The 16,078-nt window shown below is 45.6% G+C and overlaps 1 protein-coding gene across 8 annotated transcripts in view; it reads left to right on the forward strand.

Moving 5' to 3' along the window:
* LOC118221100 (A disintegrin and metalloproteinase with thrombospondin motifs 14) overlaps positions 1-16,078 on the forward strand; it is a 54,545-nt gene that overhangs the window by 14,283 nt on the left and 24,184 nt on the right. For 7 of the 8 annotated variants that reach the window (XM_035405804.1, XM_035405806.1, XM_035405807.1 and 4 more), the window contains exons 3-5: positions 823-979; positions 8,622-8,839; positions 15,368-15,451. In XM_035405804.1, coding sequence (XP_035261695.1) covers positions 823-979; positions 8,622-8,839; positions 15,368-15,451 — 459 coding nt within the window. The remainder of the gene's footprint in view (positions 1-822; positions 980-8,621; positions 8,840-15,367; positions 15,452-16,078) is intronic. The other variant, XM_035405811.1, reaches the window with a different exon arrangement.

The following is a 16,078-nucleotide window of genomic DNA, read 5'->3' on the forward strand; positions in this document are numbered from 1 at the left end:
CACACACACACACACATGCACACACGCTCACACACATACATGCACCTATGTGCACACACACACACACACACACACACATATGCACACACGCTCACACACGCACACACACACACACACACACGCATTGAGTTTTCCATAATGTGACATTGTGAGAGGGCTACATTTAGTGAGTCAGAAGTAAAGGTTCTCTTCTCTTATTCTCTTGAGCTCCAGGTAAAATCAGGTTCCCCAGAACTCAAAGCGATTTCAGACTTCTTGTGTAATCTGTCTCTTGCAATCCAGCGCCTGTATGTCTCCTTTGATATATGACCGTTGCATTAGTAGTACTTCATCTGTATCAGTTCCTATCTTTTTTGTTAGACCTTTTTGAATCCAGGTTGCCAACCCTACTGCTCACACCAATAAAATGAGGGTATTGGTGCATATAATGCATGATTTGATTTATGTTCTGGGTGAATTAATCCTTTTAAGGAGTGTCCGGTATGTTTAGTGTTCGCCTACCACACTGTATACACAACTCATAATATCAGTAATTGGTGGTTAGACTCACTGCCCAGTTCATGGAGTAGCTATGGATTTTTGAAGGATGAATTTTAAAACATGGAATCAGTTTATGAAAAGCTGTGTGCAGAACAGCACAAAATGGCTGCCATTTCTTTACGACTCCTCGGCCTGTGTAAGGTTCCTATGCTAACGTGGAGAGCCGGCACACAGCGGCTGCCCGAGGTTCTCGATAGCGGCGCTGCCGTAGGTTTGCGTTCCTCTTGCCTGCCGGGCCCCAGGGCGAGACGACGGCACTAACGCGCAGAACTCTTTTCGCAGGCAGGCCTGATTCGCACTGGTAACGGAGAGTTTTTCATTGAGCCCTTAGAGAAGGGGCAGCAGGAAGTGGAAGAGAAGGGGCGTGTTCACGTGGTGTACCGCAGGTCCGCCGTCAAACAGGACCCAACCCAGAGGAGGGAGGACGTCCACAGCGAAGGTAGGCAAGGGTCATGACCTCACGGACACGAGGGAGTCCCGGGACCTCTGGGTTTCATTATTACAGGCACTCAAAAAAAGAAATTATAGCATGAACAGATAGAGATGGTGTGCATGCAGAACTACTCTCCTCTGTAACTGTGGTAAATAACACTAGTGAAAGCTGCAATCCTGTGATTATTTGAAGGAAATAGCAAACTGTTGCGCTTTCTTCTGAAGGCGAAACCTATTAACTCTAGTGTGTGTTATCTAGCGTGTCAGTAGGGACAGAAAGTCTGCAGTGGGTGGTTTGAATCAAATCAAATTTGAAAATGAAATCAATGCCTTTTCTGTGAATACAAGCAAAGTTGTTTCACCGAAGAGAACTTGTTCCTGTGTGTAGGCAACCCCCCCCCCCCCCCGCCCCGCCTCCCCCCCCCCAACACTGAGGCCTTCCACCAAAATAAGAGCCAGACACAGCTGTTCCACATCTCCGAGCCCCAGCCGGGGTGGTGAGGAATGCAGGGCTCTCATGGATGCACAGTTAAAATGGCTTTTAGTCACACTGGGAATTTAAACAACGTTCCGCCTGCTCACAAACTGCAAATCGCACACAGAATTTCAGGTTTGCTGGGGTGAATAACTGCCACCAATAACTAAAAAGATTTTGAAGGTAGTAAATAAACAGTAAAACTTTGAAGGCAATGTTCAGTTGAATTTATTTCATTTATGAGAGATTGAAACTACTGTTTTGATCATTCTTTTCATTTATTTCATTATTTCTACCCTGGTTTGTACAGGATATGGATTGGCTGTCCCTGTACAGCACTTTACAGTATACGCATATGTTCATAGGTACATAAATAAGCTACAGAGCAGCATCATATGGAAGGATTGTCATTGACCATAATTAATAATCCATGCCAGATTTGCTTTTGAATGAGAATTTGCTGAAGGGAGCTGTGAGGCCGTAGAAGAGTCATGTGACCTCTCTGTGTGCTGTGTAAGATAACAGTGGGTCTGGATGGGAGAACAGAGCTACAGTACAGTACTGTAAACAGGCCTGTATGTCTTCATTTGCAGGAAGGGCTGTCTCAGCAGTGCTGAACTCCTCCACAGAGGCGATGAGGGTCTGAGCAGCTTCTCCATGTTTGGCCAGATCAGCTGTGCTGTGAATTACAGGTCACAGAATATCCCACAGCTTCCCTAGTGCAGCACTACCGCAGTCCTCTGTGTACATATTTAACTGCACGCTGCCTGTGATTTCAGGACTGAAACCCAGTTCTGTTTCACGCTATGGAAATGAGGAATTGTGCTACAAAAGAAAGTTGACTGCTATCAATGTGCTTATATGTGTCTAATGGCCTTTGAAATTATTCATAGAGTGTTTAGAAATAATGGCAAGTTGTCAAGTTTTGTTGAGTGCATTTTATAATTTGATGGACCTGGAAGATCTATAGTAAAGAAAAAATGCATTCACTATATGGATGGAAGTCACTTCATTTCTACTCTTTAATTGCAACGGTCTTGGAATTGTACATTTCAGCACGTACTCATCGCTTAGGAAACCTGTCTCAAACTGGTAGATCTGTTCCTGGTATGGTCAACTTGCAGATCTGCCTGTCCCCATAATTTGGTTGCAGATTTTCTAAAGGTCCAGGAAACTTAAATTTATGAACTCTTTGCTGAGCTGATGTTTTAATATGTCTTTTGGATTCACAAACGACTGAGAATTAAAAAAAAAAAAAAAGATTGCAACAACAAAAAAGCATATAAAAGCCTGCGCCAAAATTGGCTTTCTTTCCCCCTTGACCAAATGCCAGGTTTTCAGTGGGCGGGGGTAACTGGGTGTTAGTTAAGTAACAAAAACCTTTTCTACATGTAGAATGTAAATGATGGGCTTGCCACGTCTGTGCGGATAAGGCTGAAGTTGAAGGTAAGTTGAAAATAAGCTCCGCCCCTTCTCTGGATGCGGAGAAAGCAACAAGCTTTTTTTTCATGAAAAATGAAGAGACCTGCAAGAACTGGGTTTTATTTCTGGAGCCCGCGGGCTGTGCAATATTATAATAACCTTTATATAATAACCCCTATATAATAACCTGTATATAATAACCCCTATATAATAACCCATATATAATAACCTGTATATAATAACCCCTATATAATAACCTGTATATAATAACCCCTATATAATAACCCCTATATAATAACCTGTATATAATAACCCCTATATAATAACCTGTATATAATAACCCCTATATAATAACCCGTATATAATAACCCGTATATAATAACCCCTATATAATAACCTGTATATAATAACCCCTATATAATAACCCATATATAATAACCTGTATATAATAACCCCTATATAATAACCCGTATATAATAACCCCTATATAATAACCCATATATAATAACCTGTATATAATAACCCCTATATAATAACCTGTATATAATAACCCCTATATAATAACCCCTATATAATAACCCATATATAATAACCTGTATATAATAACCCCTATATAATAACCTGTGTATAATAACCCCTATATAATAACCTGTATATAATAACCCCTATATAATAACCTGTATATAATAACCCGTATCCATAGTATTTGCGGTGCCCATTTTCACTTGGTGCTTGTTGCCGAACGCGGTGGATCCTAAGTAGGCCTAGCGTTAGCTAGGGACAATTAAGTAGCTGTCAAGCGTATACATGTGGAATTAAAAAATGTATTTATTCAGGTGTAATGTCCAGTGAGACTGCAGTAGAGTCCAATATTAGTGTACAGTATCTAGGTGTTAGAACATTATTACACAAATATTACATTATTGAATCAGGGTTAACTATTTGGTGGTAAAGCCTGTCTTTGTCTTCTGAACAGGTGAGAATATAATAGACTTTATTACAATTTAATGGCTATAATTGGGGTAAAATCTGAAAGAAATGTTAATACCTGGACCTTTAAAGGCATTGATATATTTCTAAAACTGTATTATGTACTGAAGGTTGAAAATGTGGCAACACTCAAGGATCCATTATTCTGTAGCATTTAATGGTTAGGTGTGCATTAGACATTATCGTAGTGAGCTTTCCATTATATTTTTCTTTCCAGCACGTGGGGCTGAAATGTCATTATTTATTTTTACAGCCTAATAAAAGAAGCGTGCGAATGGAAAATGAGACTCTTACATTAGCCTTAGAAAATACACCTGTGCTGCTCTGCGCCCCAGAGCCAGAGCCCTGCACCCCAAAGAGCCCTGTGCCCCAAAGAGCCCTGTGCCCCAAAGAGCCCTGCGCCCCAGAGCCAGAGCCCTGCACCCCAAAGAGCCCTGTGCCCCAAAGAGCCCTGCGCCCCAGAGCCAGAGCCCTGTGCCCCAGAGAGCCCTGCGCCCCAGAGCCAGAGCCCTGCACCCCAAAGAGCCCTGTGCCCCAAAGAGCCCTGCACCCCAGAGAGCCCTGTGCCCCAAAGAGCCCTGCGCCCCAGAGCCAGAGCCCTGTGCCCCAGAGAGCCCTGCGCCCCAGAGCCAGAGCCCTGCGCCCCAGAGAGCCCTGTGCCCCAGAGCCAGAGCCCTGCGCCCCAAAGAGCCCTGCGCCCCAGAGAGCCCTGCGCCCCAAAGAGCCCTGCGCCCCAGAGTCAGAGCCCTGCACCCCAGAGAGCCCTGTGCCCCAGAGCCAGAGCCCTGCACCCCAAAGAGCCCTGTGCCCCAGAGAGCCCTGTGCCCCAGAGCCAGAGCCCTGCGCCCCAAAGAGCCCTGTGCCCCAGAGCCAGAGCCCTGTGCCCCAAAGAGCCCTGCGCCCCAGAGCCAGAGCCCTGCGCCCCAAAGAGCCCTGTGCCCCAGAGCCAGAGCCCTGTGCCCCAAAGAGCCCTGTGCCCCAGAGCCAGAGCCCTGCGCCCCAAAGAGCCCTGTGCCCCAGAGCCAGAGCCCTGCGCCCCAAAGAGCCCTGTGCCCCAAAGAGCCCTGTACCCCAAAGAGCCCTGCGCCCCAAAGAGCCCTGCGCCCCAGAGAGCCCTGCGCCCCAAAGAGCCCCAGAGAGCCCTGCGCCCCAGAGAGCCCTGCGCCCCAAAGAGCCCTGCGCCCCAGAGAGCCCTGTGCCCCAGAGAGCCCTGCGCCCCAAAGAGCCCTGCGCCCCAGAGTCAGAGCCCTGCGCCCCAAAGAGCCCTGCGCCCCAGAGAGCCCTGTGCCCCAAAGAGCTCTGCGCCCCAGAACCAGAGCCCTGCGCCCCAAAGAGCCCCAGAGCCAGAGCCAGAGCTCTGTTTATGCCATTCATGAAATTTAAGTCAGCACCTGCTGGATTTTTGCAAAACAGCTGTGTGCACAGAATCAACACAGACTATATGAGGGTTATTCAGTGGTGTGAGGAATGTAACAGTACTGTAAATGAGCTGGGTGTAGCTGAGTCTCCTGCACGTGTTGTGGCTAATGGCCAGTTATGAGCGCACTGTCTCTCATCTGTCCCTCTCAGTTTTCTGCTCTTTTAAGACAGTCCTGCTCTTCTGCTTTCCCTTGTTAGTGCCTGTGCGTCAGGTGATCTCTCTCCACCTGTCACCTTTCCATCCCGCTGGACTCTAATCACGTTCAGCCGGTTATTCCTGTCACCATCCCAGCACTGAGGGCTCCTCCCTCCAATCATTTCTCCAGTTAATAAATTACGGCTCAATCCAGCCGACTCCCTCCCTCTGTCATTATCCAATTTTCCCCCAAGACCCTGCTGCTGCTAATTACCTTTTCAGTTCATTCATTAACCACTTATCGCCAATGCAGAATTTTGAGGAGTTACCAACACATTTATTTAATGGATTCCTTACTAAGAAAAGCCATTAAATAATTTGTTGCTACTCTCCTGTTCACATCCTGCATACCATTTACAATTTTTCATCAATGTAAAATTTGAATGAATTGCTAAGAAATAATTTAATCTTCAGTCCTGGTCCTGGAGAGCCATAGAGTGCGCTGGTTTTTGTTCTCGCCTTTAGATGAGCAACCGATTCAGACCCTAGAAACCAGGTACTTGAGCAAGCTGCGTAATCAGCTGCTTTACCTGATCAACTGCTGTGCTACTTGAGCTCTGAATGACCACATTGAGACCTTCCAGCACCGTAAACAAGGACCCTGATTAAATGGATGCTTTTCACAACCCCCCATTCCTTCTCTTCATTTTCAGTGCATTCATTTCTCCGATATACTCTACAATAAACACATTCTCCTCTCCTTCCTGTTTGCTTTGTTCCTGGATGCTCATTTAGCGTCTGTTTCTCAGCGCTGGTCTTCATCCTGCACACCATACGGCACGTGGGCTGATTTTAATCTGCAGGCCGATTCCTGCAGACCTGTCAGGTCCCTCTCTCTCTATCTCTCTCTCTCTCTCTCCACTGCAGACCTGTCAGGCCCCTCTCCCTTTCTCTCTCTTCACTGCATACTTCTCCTCCCGCCGGCCTGCTCGTCTGTTGTTCTTTCTCTCCGCGACGCCTCCAGTATTCGGATGGCATTCCATCCATACCTCCAGTCTGCTGCCCCTTCATTTCCGCTGCCTGAGCGGCGCTATCTGACCGATCGCCTCCCGTCCGCCCGCCGCTGCAGGAAATAAGGCTCCCCTGTGACATTCCCGCCCTCAGAGCCGCCATTGATACGTGTTTGAGCAGCGGGAGGTGGGCGGGGCTTCCTGCCACTGAACCTCCATTCATTCTGTCCTGCATAGCTGCCTGCTCGGCCCCATGAGCAGGAGAAGAAGACCTGGTGGTGGCATTTCCAGATAACCTGTTTCTCTTTGCACTCCTTGTGGTCCCATTTCAAGACAACCTGCTTCTCTTTGCGCACCTTGTGGTCCCATTTCAAGATAACCTGTTTCTCTTTACATGCTTTGTGGTCCCATTTGAACCTGTTTCTATATCTGAGCACAATTCCATGCCATGTCATTCCACAAACTTGTTGGACCTCATGCAGTTAAGCCTTCCTTACCTAAAGTTAGCTGAGAAAACTAACTAAATTCCACCTGTAAATTAATCAGCCAGTGTAGACAGAACTCCAAACAGAACAGTCTTCTGTGAGAGGAGAGCACGTTTGGCTTCCCGTTGTCTGTAGCACAGGCGGATTTGCATGGTCGTTGTCTGTAGCACAGGCGGGTTTGCATGGTTGTCTGTAGCACAGGTGGATTTGCATGGTTGTCTGTAGCACAGGTGGATTTGCATGGTTGTCTTTAGCACAGGCAGATTTGCATGGTTGTCTGCAGCACAGGCGGATTTGCATGGTTGTTGTCTGTAGCACAGGTGGATTTGCATGGTTGTCTGTAGCACAGGTGGATTTGCATGGTTGTCTGTAGAACAGGCTGATTTGCATGGTTGTTGTCTGTAGCACAGGTGGATTTGCATGGTTGTCTGTAGCACAGGCGGATTTGCATGGTTGTTGTCTGTAGCACAGGTGGATTTGCATCGTTGTTGTCTGTAGCACAGGCGGATTCGCATGGTTGTCTTTAGCACAGGCAGATTTGCATGGTGGGTCGCTCTGTCTGCAGAGAAGGACAGAGTCCTCATGTCTGATGATATATAGGAGAGTGAGACTGGGGGCTTTTCAAGCAGCAGCTGTGAATGTTTTGACTCAGAAAGGGGGGGTTGTGGTGCTGAGAGATTGAGGATATTTTACCTCTCTGACCCGGCTTTGAAAGGAAAGCAGTGCACAGGGTGTGAATGTGTTCTCCGCTGTCTGCACAGTCTGCCACGTTTGGGGATTCATGTATGGAAAATATTTAAGGAGAGGTTGTTGTTTGCTTTTATAGGTTCCATGTTGGGCACATTTAAGTTCAGCAGGTTTGTTCTACTCCATATTGAGCCATGGAGCCAGTCCACGTTTCAGTTCATATGCATCCATATCATTCAATTCGTAATGATTGTATTCATAGTGTGCCTGTATAAAGAAGGCTGTGAGAGATTAGTGAGTCATTTTCCGGTAGGGTAATGAATTCAAGTAAATGTCACGCATGGCTGTAAGTGTTAAAAATGCTATAAGGCCATCTCAGTGCTGTTTAAAAGCTCCTCTCATATAAGTGCCAGAGAAAGAGGTATACATGTTTCCCAGCCATGGCTAAAAATGGTCTGCTATTTCCTTAATCTGTAGATTGTATCGCATGTATTTATGCTACAGGATAGCAGGATTGGAGAGAATGGTCCAAGATCTGTCCTTGAAGCTTTTAACTGGCATGAATCTGGCATGAAATACATTTGTTTCTTTATGTTTTCATTTATTTGTGACAGATTTTTTTAGCATCCAATCAGATGAATAATTCAAGGAGGATTATTGAGTACATTAGAAAGAGATGCATTGTTGAGACATCAGAGTGCGTATGCATATTAAATAATGCTCTGGACAAAAATAGAGCAGCTCTCTCACAGTCCAACCACTGAACAAGTAGCCAAGTAGTACTTTAAAAAAAATGGTCGAAATCAAACAGATAATTATGTAGGCATATATCCTTTACTATTTATTTTAGATTGTTTCTCTTTGCTGTCAAGACACGCTTTGTGTTTTTCTTTGTTTTTGCCACACATCCATGGTTTTATCAATGGAAAGCACTCAAATTTGTAACGTCAGTTAACTGAATCACACGTGAGACGGTTTTGTAAGGCTGTGTTCCTAGCTCTCGTTGTTCTTCCGTTCTGTTCCAGTTTCCGAATTTGGAATCGGTGAACTTCACAACAATTTGGACCTGATGGAGCACAAGCTGTCCGAGTCGGAACGCCAGCATTCTGAGTCGGAGCGCAAGCGCAGGCATGCCAGGAAGGACGACTACAACATGGAGGTGCTGCTGGCCGTGGACGACTCGGTGGTGCGGTTTCACGGGAAGGAGCATGTCCAGAACTACGTCCTGACGCTCATGAACATCGTAAGTCCTGCAGTGGGAGTGCTGAGGTCTCGACGTCACCGCTGTGCTGCTACCTTCAGGCAGGGCTGCTGGGAGAAATTCCCGGGCCTGGGATTATGTTATTCCCGGTCTCTGAGATTATGTTATTTCCAGGCCTGGGATTATGTTATTCCCGGTCTCTGGGATTATGTTATTCCCAGGCCTGGGATCATGTTATTCCCGGTCTCTGGGATTATGTTATTCCCGGTCTCTAGGATTATGTTATTCCCGGGCCTGAGATCATGTTATTCCCGGTCTCTGGGATTATGTTATTTCTGGTCTCTGGGATTATGTTATTTCCGGTCTCTGGGATTATGTTATTCCCGGGGCCTGAGATCATGTTATCCCCGGTCTCTGGGATTATGTTATTCCGGTCTCTGGTATTATGTTATTCCCGGCATCTGGGATTATGTTATTCCCGGGCCTGGGATTATGTTATTCCCAGCTCTGGGATTATGTTATTCCCGGGCCTGGGATTATGTTATTCCCGGGCCCTGTTAATTTCACAGACCACTGGGCTAGCCACAGGCTACAGCTAAACTCATACAGGCTGGAGTCAGAGGAAGACCTTCCATATGCGGGTGTAGCATGCAGTCCACAGGCTCCAGGTTGACTAGCAGGGGTCGCTAGATAGTGATGAAATGCAGACCCCTGACCGCCACAATCACCAATGCAGCGCCATAGAGCTCCGGGCCGCAGTCGGCCCTGGCCCGGTCCCGATCCGATCCGAAACCGTGGAGCTTGGCCGTGCACCGCTGTGTAACGGAATGAGCCACCCGGAGGCACCCTACCCTCTGTCTGCTGAAATATCATCCGTGGGGTGCAAGCTCCCTTTGACAATAGTTGTCTAGCTTTTATAAAGGTCAGCTGATGTAATAGTCTCAGGAGCTCTGATTCAAGAAAGAATTATTGATTTAAGAATAACTACGTTCTGTAGAAAAGCTTTCAGTCAATAACAAGTGTTACGCTATGCAATGTTATGGGAACCTGTTTTTGTTCCCATTCAGACGACTGTGAATATCTATAATTTATCTTATTTTTTCCTCCTTTTAAATTACTAGTTTGGCATTTTTTTAATTGTACTCCCATGCAAATGCCATCTGGCTTAAGCCCTCCATGACCCTCATCCTTGATTTGAAGGTTTTCTTAAGAACACATGCAATTACAATGCAGTACAATGCAAGCTTGTTTGGCTTGTTTAACAAAATGGAAAGACATTATGTATTGGCATTATAAAATTGCAGAGGAGGCTTTTAAAAAAATTCTGCTATCTATATACGTGGAGTGGTGTATCAGGTGATGAGGCGTGTTCTGGCTGTTCATCCCCATAGAGAAATGTGTGCGGAGTGTCTTGGACACAATAGCTCTTTTCTTTCCATTTAAAAACATGAACACCTTCCTTGTAGTGGGTAGAAGTCTTGAGATGCTGAGTAATTAAGTTGTGATCTGTAGATAACACAGCTCCCCATAATCTGTGCTCTAAATGTAAGCACTTGTGAATGTCCCTTCATATGCACGTCTGCTCTTTCATGCCTCAAAAGCCGGGAGAATTAATGGGTTGTCACGTACTTATTCTGCCTAGTTGGCTTTGCAGAGGTTAGGTCTGAATAGTGTTCACTGTGTGAACTAAACTGTGTTCTTGGCTAGAAATAGCTGTACAAAGTAAGTATTGTACCTTACTGAACCTGTGTTTAGCAGTTGTCTATGACCATGAAATGCACTTTTGTACGTCGCTTTGGATAAAAGCGTCTGCCAAATAAATGTAATGTAATGTAATGTATGTCACCACGCTGAGCCTTTTAAATCTACTGCCTCCCAAATGCCTGCGGCTGTATTCTCTTTCAAATAAATTAACAGTGCAACGCATCTTCACTGTGTGTGGCTAAACAGAGAAGCACAAAGCTGCCTGTCAGTTACGTAAGCACCCAATCATGTGTTTGCAAAAACACATTTTGAAATGGGTGACTCTCTGGGTATATGGGAAGTTTGTGGGTAGAAAAGTCCCCAGGCAGCTCTGAATTTTACATGTAAGACTCAGTGATGGTGGAGCATTGGCAGCTTCTGCAGACCGCAGATCCTCTGGCAGGGTCCTCGCCACACACTCGCATTAGCTGGAGAAACTGGTGGCTTGGCACCGAGCAGAGGAACCTTTCAGCAGGAAGAGCGGCAGAAGCGCAGAGGTATTCACAGAGGTACCCTCCGCACGCCCTGTAGGCTCTGTCTTTTCCATAAACACAAGAATATCACAAAAAAGAAAAAGCAGTTTGTTCAATCTTTGTGTTTTGCATAACAGTTGTGCTGTATTCTATGGCATACCGACTGTGGGAAATGACCAATCGGAACGAGACGTGTTGTACAGCTTGAGGGCCAAAACACGAATTCGCTCAAGCCCACGGGAGCCATTTTCCTGGGTTTAGTGCTTTAAGGCGAGTAACACCTTATTTATGGCTGTTGCACAAAATGAGTACTTCCCCCTGTAAGCCCTGCAGCTTAAGGTCTCACCGCACACTCGCCTGACGCTGAGAAGCTAAAGCACTTACGCGCTCGGGCAGGGAAGGTGCCGGGGGGGGGGGGGGGGGGGGGGGGTTCCTGGGTGCCAGCAGCACACACCATAGTGCCACCACTTCCTCCTCTCATGCTCTTTTGGGCCTTGGCACATTTCTCTCTGCTTCCCTTACTGCTGTAGCTGCTTATGGATTACTTTCATTTAAAAAGAAAAGAAAAAATAAGAAGGTACCAGAAAAAAAACCTTTAGCTTGTTCATTATGGTTTACACCAGCTCCTGTCTCCTTAATCTTATTAGAGGGAGAAAATCCCCCGAGTCAGATTTTCACAGAGTGCTGGTTTCACTCTGTAACAGCTACGATTTGGGCCCAGCAGGGTGGCCTGATTAGCAGCACTGGGCCAATTACAGGCCTGCCTGTGGGGTGTGGGGAGAGCGGGGCAGGGGGCAGGGTGAGGGGTGCGGGGAGCAGTGAGAGGGGAGTGGGGGGCTGGGAGTAGGGTGCGGGTAGGGGGTGTGGGGTGAGTGGGGTGCGGGGAGCAGTGAGAGGGGAGTGGGGGGCTGGGAGTGGGGTGCGGGTAGGGGGTGTGGGGTGAGTGGGGTACAGGGAGCAGTGAGAGGGGAGTGGGGGGCTGGGAGTGGGGTGCGGGTAGGGGGTGTGGGGTGAGTGGGGTACAGGGAGCAGTGAGAGGGGAGCGGGGGGCTGGGAGAGGGGTGCGGGGAGCAGGGGGCAGGGAGCGAAGGGAGCAGGTGGCGGTTCAGGGTGGTGCGAGGCGGCGATGGATGGCCAGAGATTCGGTCTGAGCGCGCGGGGCGGGAGTGAAAGGCTCAGCGATGGGCTAATGGTAGCCTCTCACAACCGGCTGGGGTTTAAATAGCACAGCAGCTGCACATAGTGTAGGTGAGGACGCCTGTGGCCGCGCTTCTGTTTGATCGGCATTCATTTATGAGTAATTCACTTCTGCAGAGCGGCCACATTAGCAACGGCAACAATAGGAAATATTTTCCACGTACGCCGTGATCTATTTTTTGTGTTTCCTGTCTTTTGGTGTGAGCAGCAGAGCTCGTCTGCAATGCGTCTTTCATTAGCGGCTCTGCTACGTGGCCCTGCTTGTTCACGGACGCGAGGAGAACAGGCTGAAACGGCCTGTGGCAAAGAGCTGCCTGCTTCTATGCTGCAGAGCTAAACAATGTTGCTCTCCCGCTAAGCCAGTGGCTTATTGTGCCTGAAAGAAAGAGTCCAGAAATCCTCGAGTCTCTCCACCTCCGTTGGAAAGCCGCTGTACCACCGAGAGAAGCCCTCCTGGAGGAGCTAATTACTGCACATCCTGCCCTGACACAAGCTGCGCTCGCGCACAATGGCTGTGCTGTTTTAAATTATAGATGTTTGTTCTGCATCAGCGTGATGCTGTACAGAAGCCCTGGACCCCCTGTCCCCGCTAGGCTCCAGCTCCAGGTCTATACTGCGCTGCTCTGGTTCCACCAGCAGTGATTCCATGTCTGCGTGTGCAAGTTTGATCACTTCCCTCATAGCTACTCTGACAGTGTACATGGCATGTTAGATATGGAGGAAGTGCTGAGAATGAGTGCTCTGTGCTGAGTGCTCTGTGCTGAGTGCTCTGTGTTGAGTGCTCTGTGCTGAGTGCTCTGTGTTGAGTGCTCTGTGCTGAGTGCTCTGTGCTGAGTGCTCTGTGTTGAGTGCTCTGTGCTGAGTGCTCTGTGTTGAGTGCTCTGTGCTGAGTGCTCTGTGTTGAGTGCTCTGTGCTGAGTGCTCTGTGTTGAGTGCTCTGTGTTGAGTGCGTGATTTTATCCCCGGTCAGTAATGGAAGTCGTGACTTTTTTGCCGCGGTGAGACGGCTTCATTGACACATCTGCAGCAGAGGGGTTTTGATCATTAGAAACTCCGTTGTTCATATTTTGTCGGTGCAAATTTCAGGCTCAGTCAGTCTGTGTTTATTCAGGGAGGTAGCCGTTATAACTGCATAAGTAACTCACGATGAGAGCGTACGCATGCACATGCGTTTAAAACAGTCGTTGGAAAGGCTACGGCTATTTTTAATGCCCTCGTCTTTCAGCACCTCCCCTGCCGAAGGTCCAAAATAACCCCGTTTATGTAGGTCAACATTAAACTCAGTCTGGGAATCTCAGCGCGAGGACATAGGATATATTTATGTGCCGTAGACGCAGTATTAAAATAAGCTAAGGTATCATTTGGGTCATTTGGTTTCGCGTGCAGTTCATTTTTTATTTAGGTTTTATGCAGTTAATTAATAATTGTGAACAGTGTTGATGCAGAATACTGCGTGCTTTGGTTGAGACTTTCTGTACATTTGGATTTTTTGAATAATGCACACAGGGATGCCCACTGTATCGCTGTAAATAATTTAATATTTCTGCTAAATATTCTGCAGAGAGTATTTAAAATAGTTTTCTCTAAAAGTGCAACATACTGAATGCACGGTCTACCATATGGTTATATAGATTTATACTTTGCTTATAAAACTTTTTTCTAGGAGAACTCTTCTCATGGACATTCATAAATGGAAAAAATGCATTTTGCCAAAATGGCTCCTGTTTTTGAGTTTGGCATGTGAATACGCAAAACTTATAGGCTAACAAGCACATCTGGTAATTTTGATTAATGGAAAAAGAAACACAAATTAATTTACTATATTTAATCCGTTGAAAAATTTCACAGTGCCGTCATGACGTGATGGGATTACATTATGGAAATTATATATTATATATTTCCATAATTGCCCCTCGAATCAAATATTATTTATAAAGTGGTTATGGTTTATGGGTTATTATTTATAAAGTGGTTATCGTGGCTGAGAAAGATGGCAGCATGAATGTATTACGAGATTAGCATGCAGAAAAGAATATATACTAGTGGTAATGACAGAGTGACAGATTAGTCAGATTTTACGCTTGTCACTCTGAATATGGTAAATTTAAATGTACCGGTTTGATTAAAACAACTAATTAGAAAGTATTAAAAGTGCAATGACATAAACCTTTCATACAGAATTGTGCATAATTATGACAGAGTAACGTCTGTGTATCTGCTTGGATGCTTGTTTACAGTGTGCAAATTCAGTGCCAGTGGAGATAAGTTTACAAATGCGATCGGACAGAGGAGGAAAAGCCTGTTTAACTTTAGATGTGAATTCAAATAAATATGTACATCCATGTTTTCAAAAGGCTTTCAGGGCCTAAACTCCTCCATCCTCCCGGGCGTCACTTTCTGATAAAAGCGCTATATAAATGCAGTCCATCTGATGTTCTGCAGTTTTCGCAGCTGTGGTGTTTATTAGAGGAGAATCACCACATTTCACTGTCCATCATCTGGGCTGCATCTTTTCCAGACATGCAGATGACTCATTATAATTGGTGTGCACTTAATACTGATTCTACTCAAATTTGCCCCTCTCAGATTTCAGTTTCTCGTGGGCAACACCAGTTTACAAAGCAGTGAGTGTTTGAAAGTTTTGCTGTCAGTTTGTGAATTCGGTGAGGACGCTGGGGAAATGCATACAGTCTGAAGGAAATCCCAGTTGGACTTGAATAACCACAGCAAAGCTGCAGTTCACTCCTTATGTGAGGATTGCCATTTGTTGGTTTTTTACAGGTTATACTGTAGTCCTATGAAGCAATGTTGTTAGTAGCTTGTGGTGCTCAGTTTAAGATCCTTTGGTCATCTTACTGTGTAGAGAACCATAATCAGTAATACGTATGAGAACATTATTACTCTTTATTACATTTTTTCCTCTATGCTTTACTTCTCCAATCCGATTTCATAAGCTCTCAAGCAGTATCACTTTTATTTATTTATTTTGCCTGGAATGGACAAATGACCTTGCTTTAAAGACTGTGAGAATTGAAGGTGTTGTTATGTATGTATGAAAGGGAGCAATATTTGCTTCCAGTACACACCACTGTGTGATATGAAAGGGACTGGGATCTTTCTAGACTGTTCTTTAACCTTTCTGTAATTATTATTTCAGGTTGATGAAATCTACCACGATGAATCCTTGGGAACCAGCATCAATATTGTCCTTGTTCGTATGATAATGGTCGGGTATAGACAGGTAAGATTTGCGTGTTTAATCTTGTGAATCAAATTGCATTTATTTTAAAAGCTGATATAGACATAAAATGAATCACCGTTTCTATACACCGCATTGGAAACACTGTACCCTGTGGCAGGCCCTTTGGATCAGAGAACTGTGCTTAATTTACTATCAAATTAGTTGTAAACATGTGTTTTGTTTTCACCAGCGCCTAGCAACAGTGCTTGTGAGAATTACGTTCTCTGTTGAAATGGAATATTAAAGATGGGATCTTGGGCACATTATGGGGAAGACCAGTTAAAGATCCGCTGCTCCCTTTAACAATGTGTAGACTAATGAATGGACAGACTGAAGGAGTTCATTATGCTCCTCATACCTCATTATCTTACGATTACTCTAAAAAGTCTTTTGGAAATTAATATTATTTTTAATATCCATAATGAACTATGATGATTAAAATAATATGGGCTTAAATTTATTTCATTCCTCTTGGGTGATGAATAATTAATATCACAGCGATTCACTGCATAGTAATTGCTATTAGGAATCTCGAGCTCTCCCCAAATTAAGTACCGCCAATGAACTATGGAAAAAAGTGCGTCCGTGCAGCCGCTTGCTGTTTTACCCCCAGCCTGCATGACTGGA

Source organism: Anguilla anguilla, chromosome 2 (genome assembly GCF_013347855.1).
Source record: "Anguilla anguilla isolate fAngAng1 chromosome 2, fAngAng1.pri, whole genome shotgun sequence".
Taxonomy (NCBI): domain Eukaryota; kingdom Metazoa; phylum Chordata; class Actinopteri; order Anguilliformes; family Anguillidae; genus Anguilla; species Anguilla anguilla.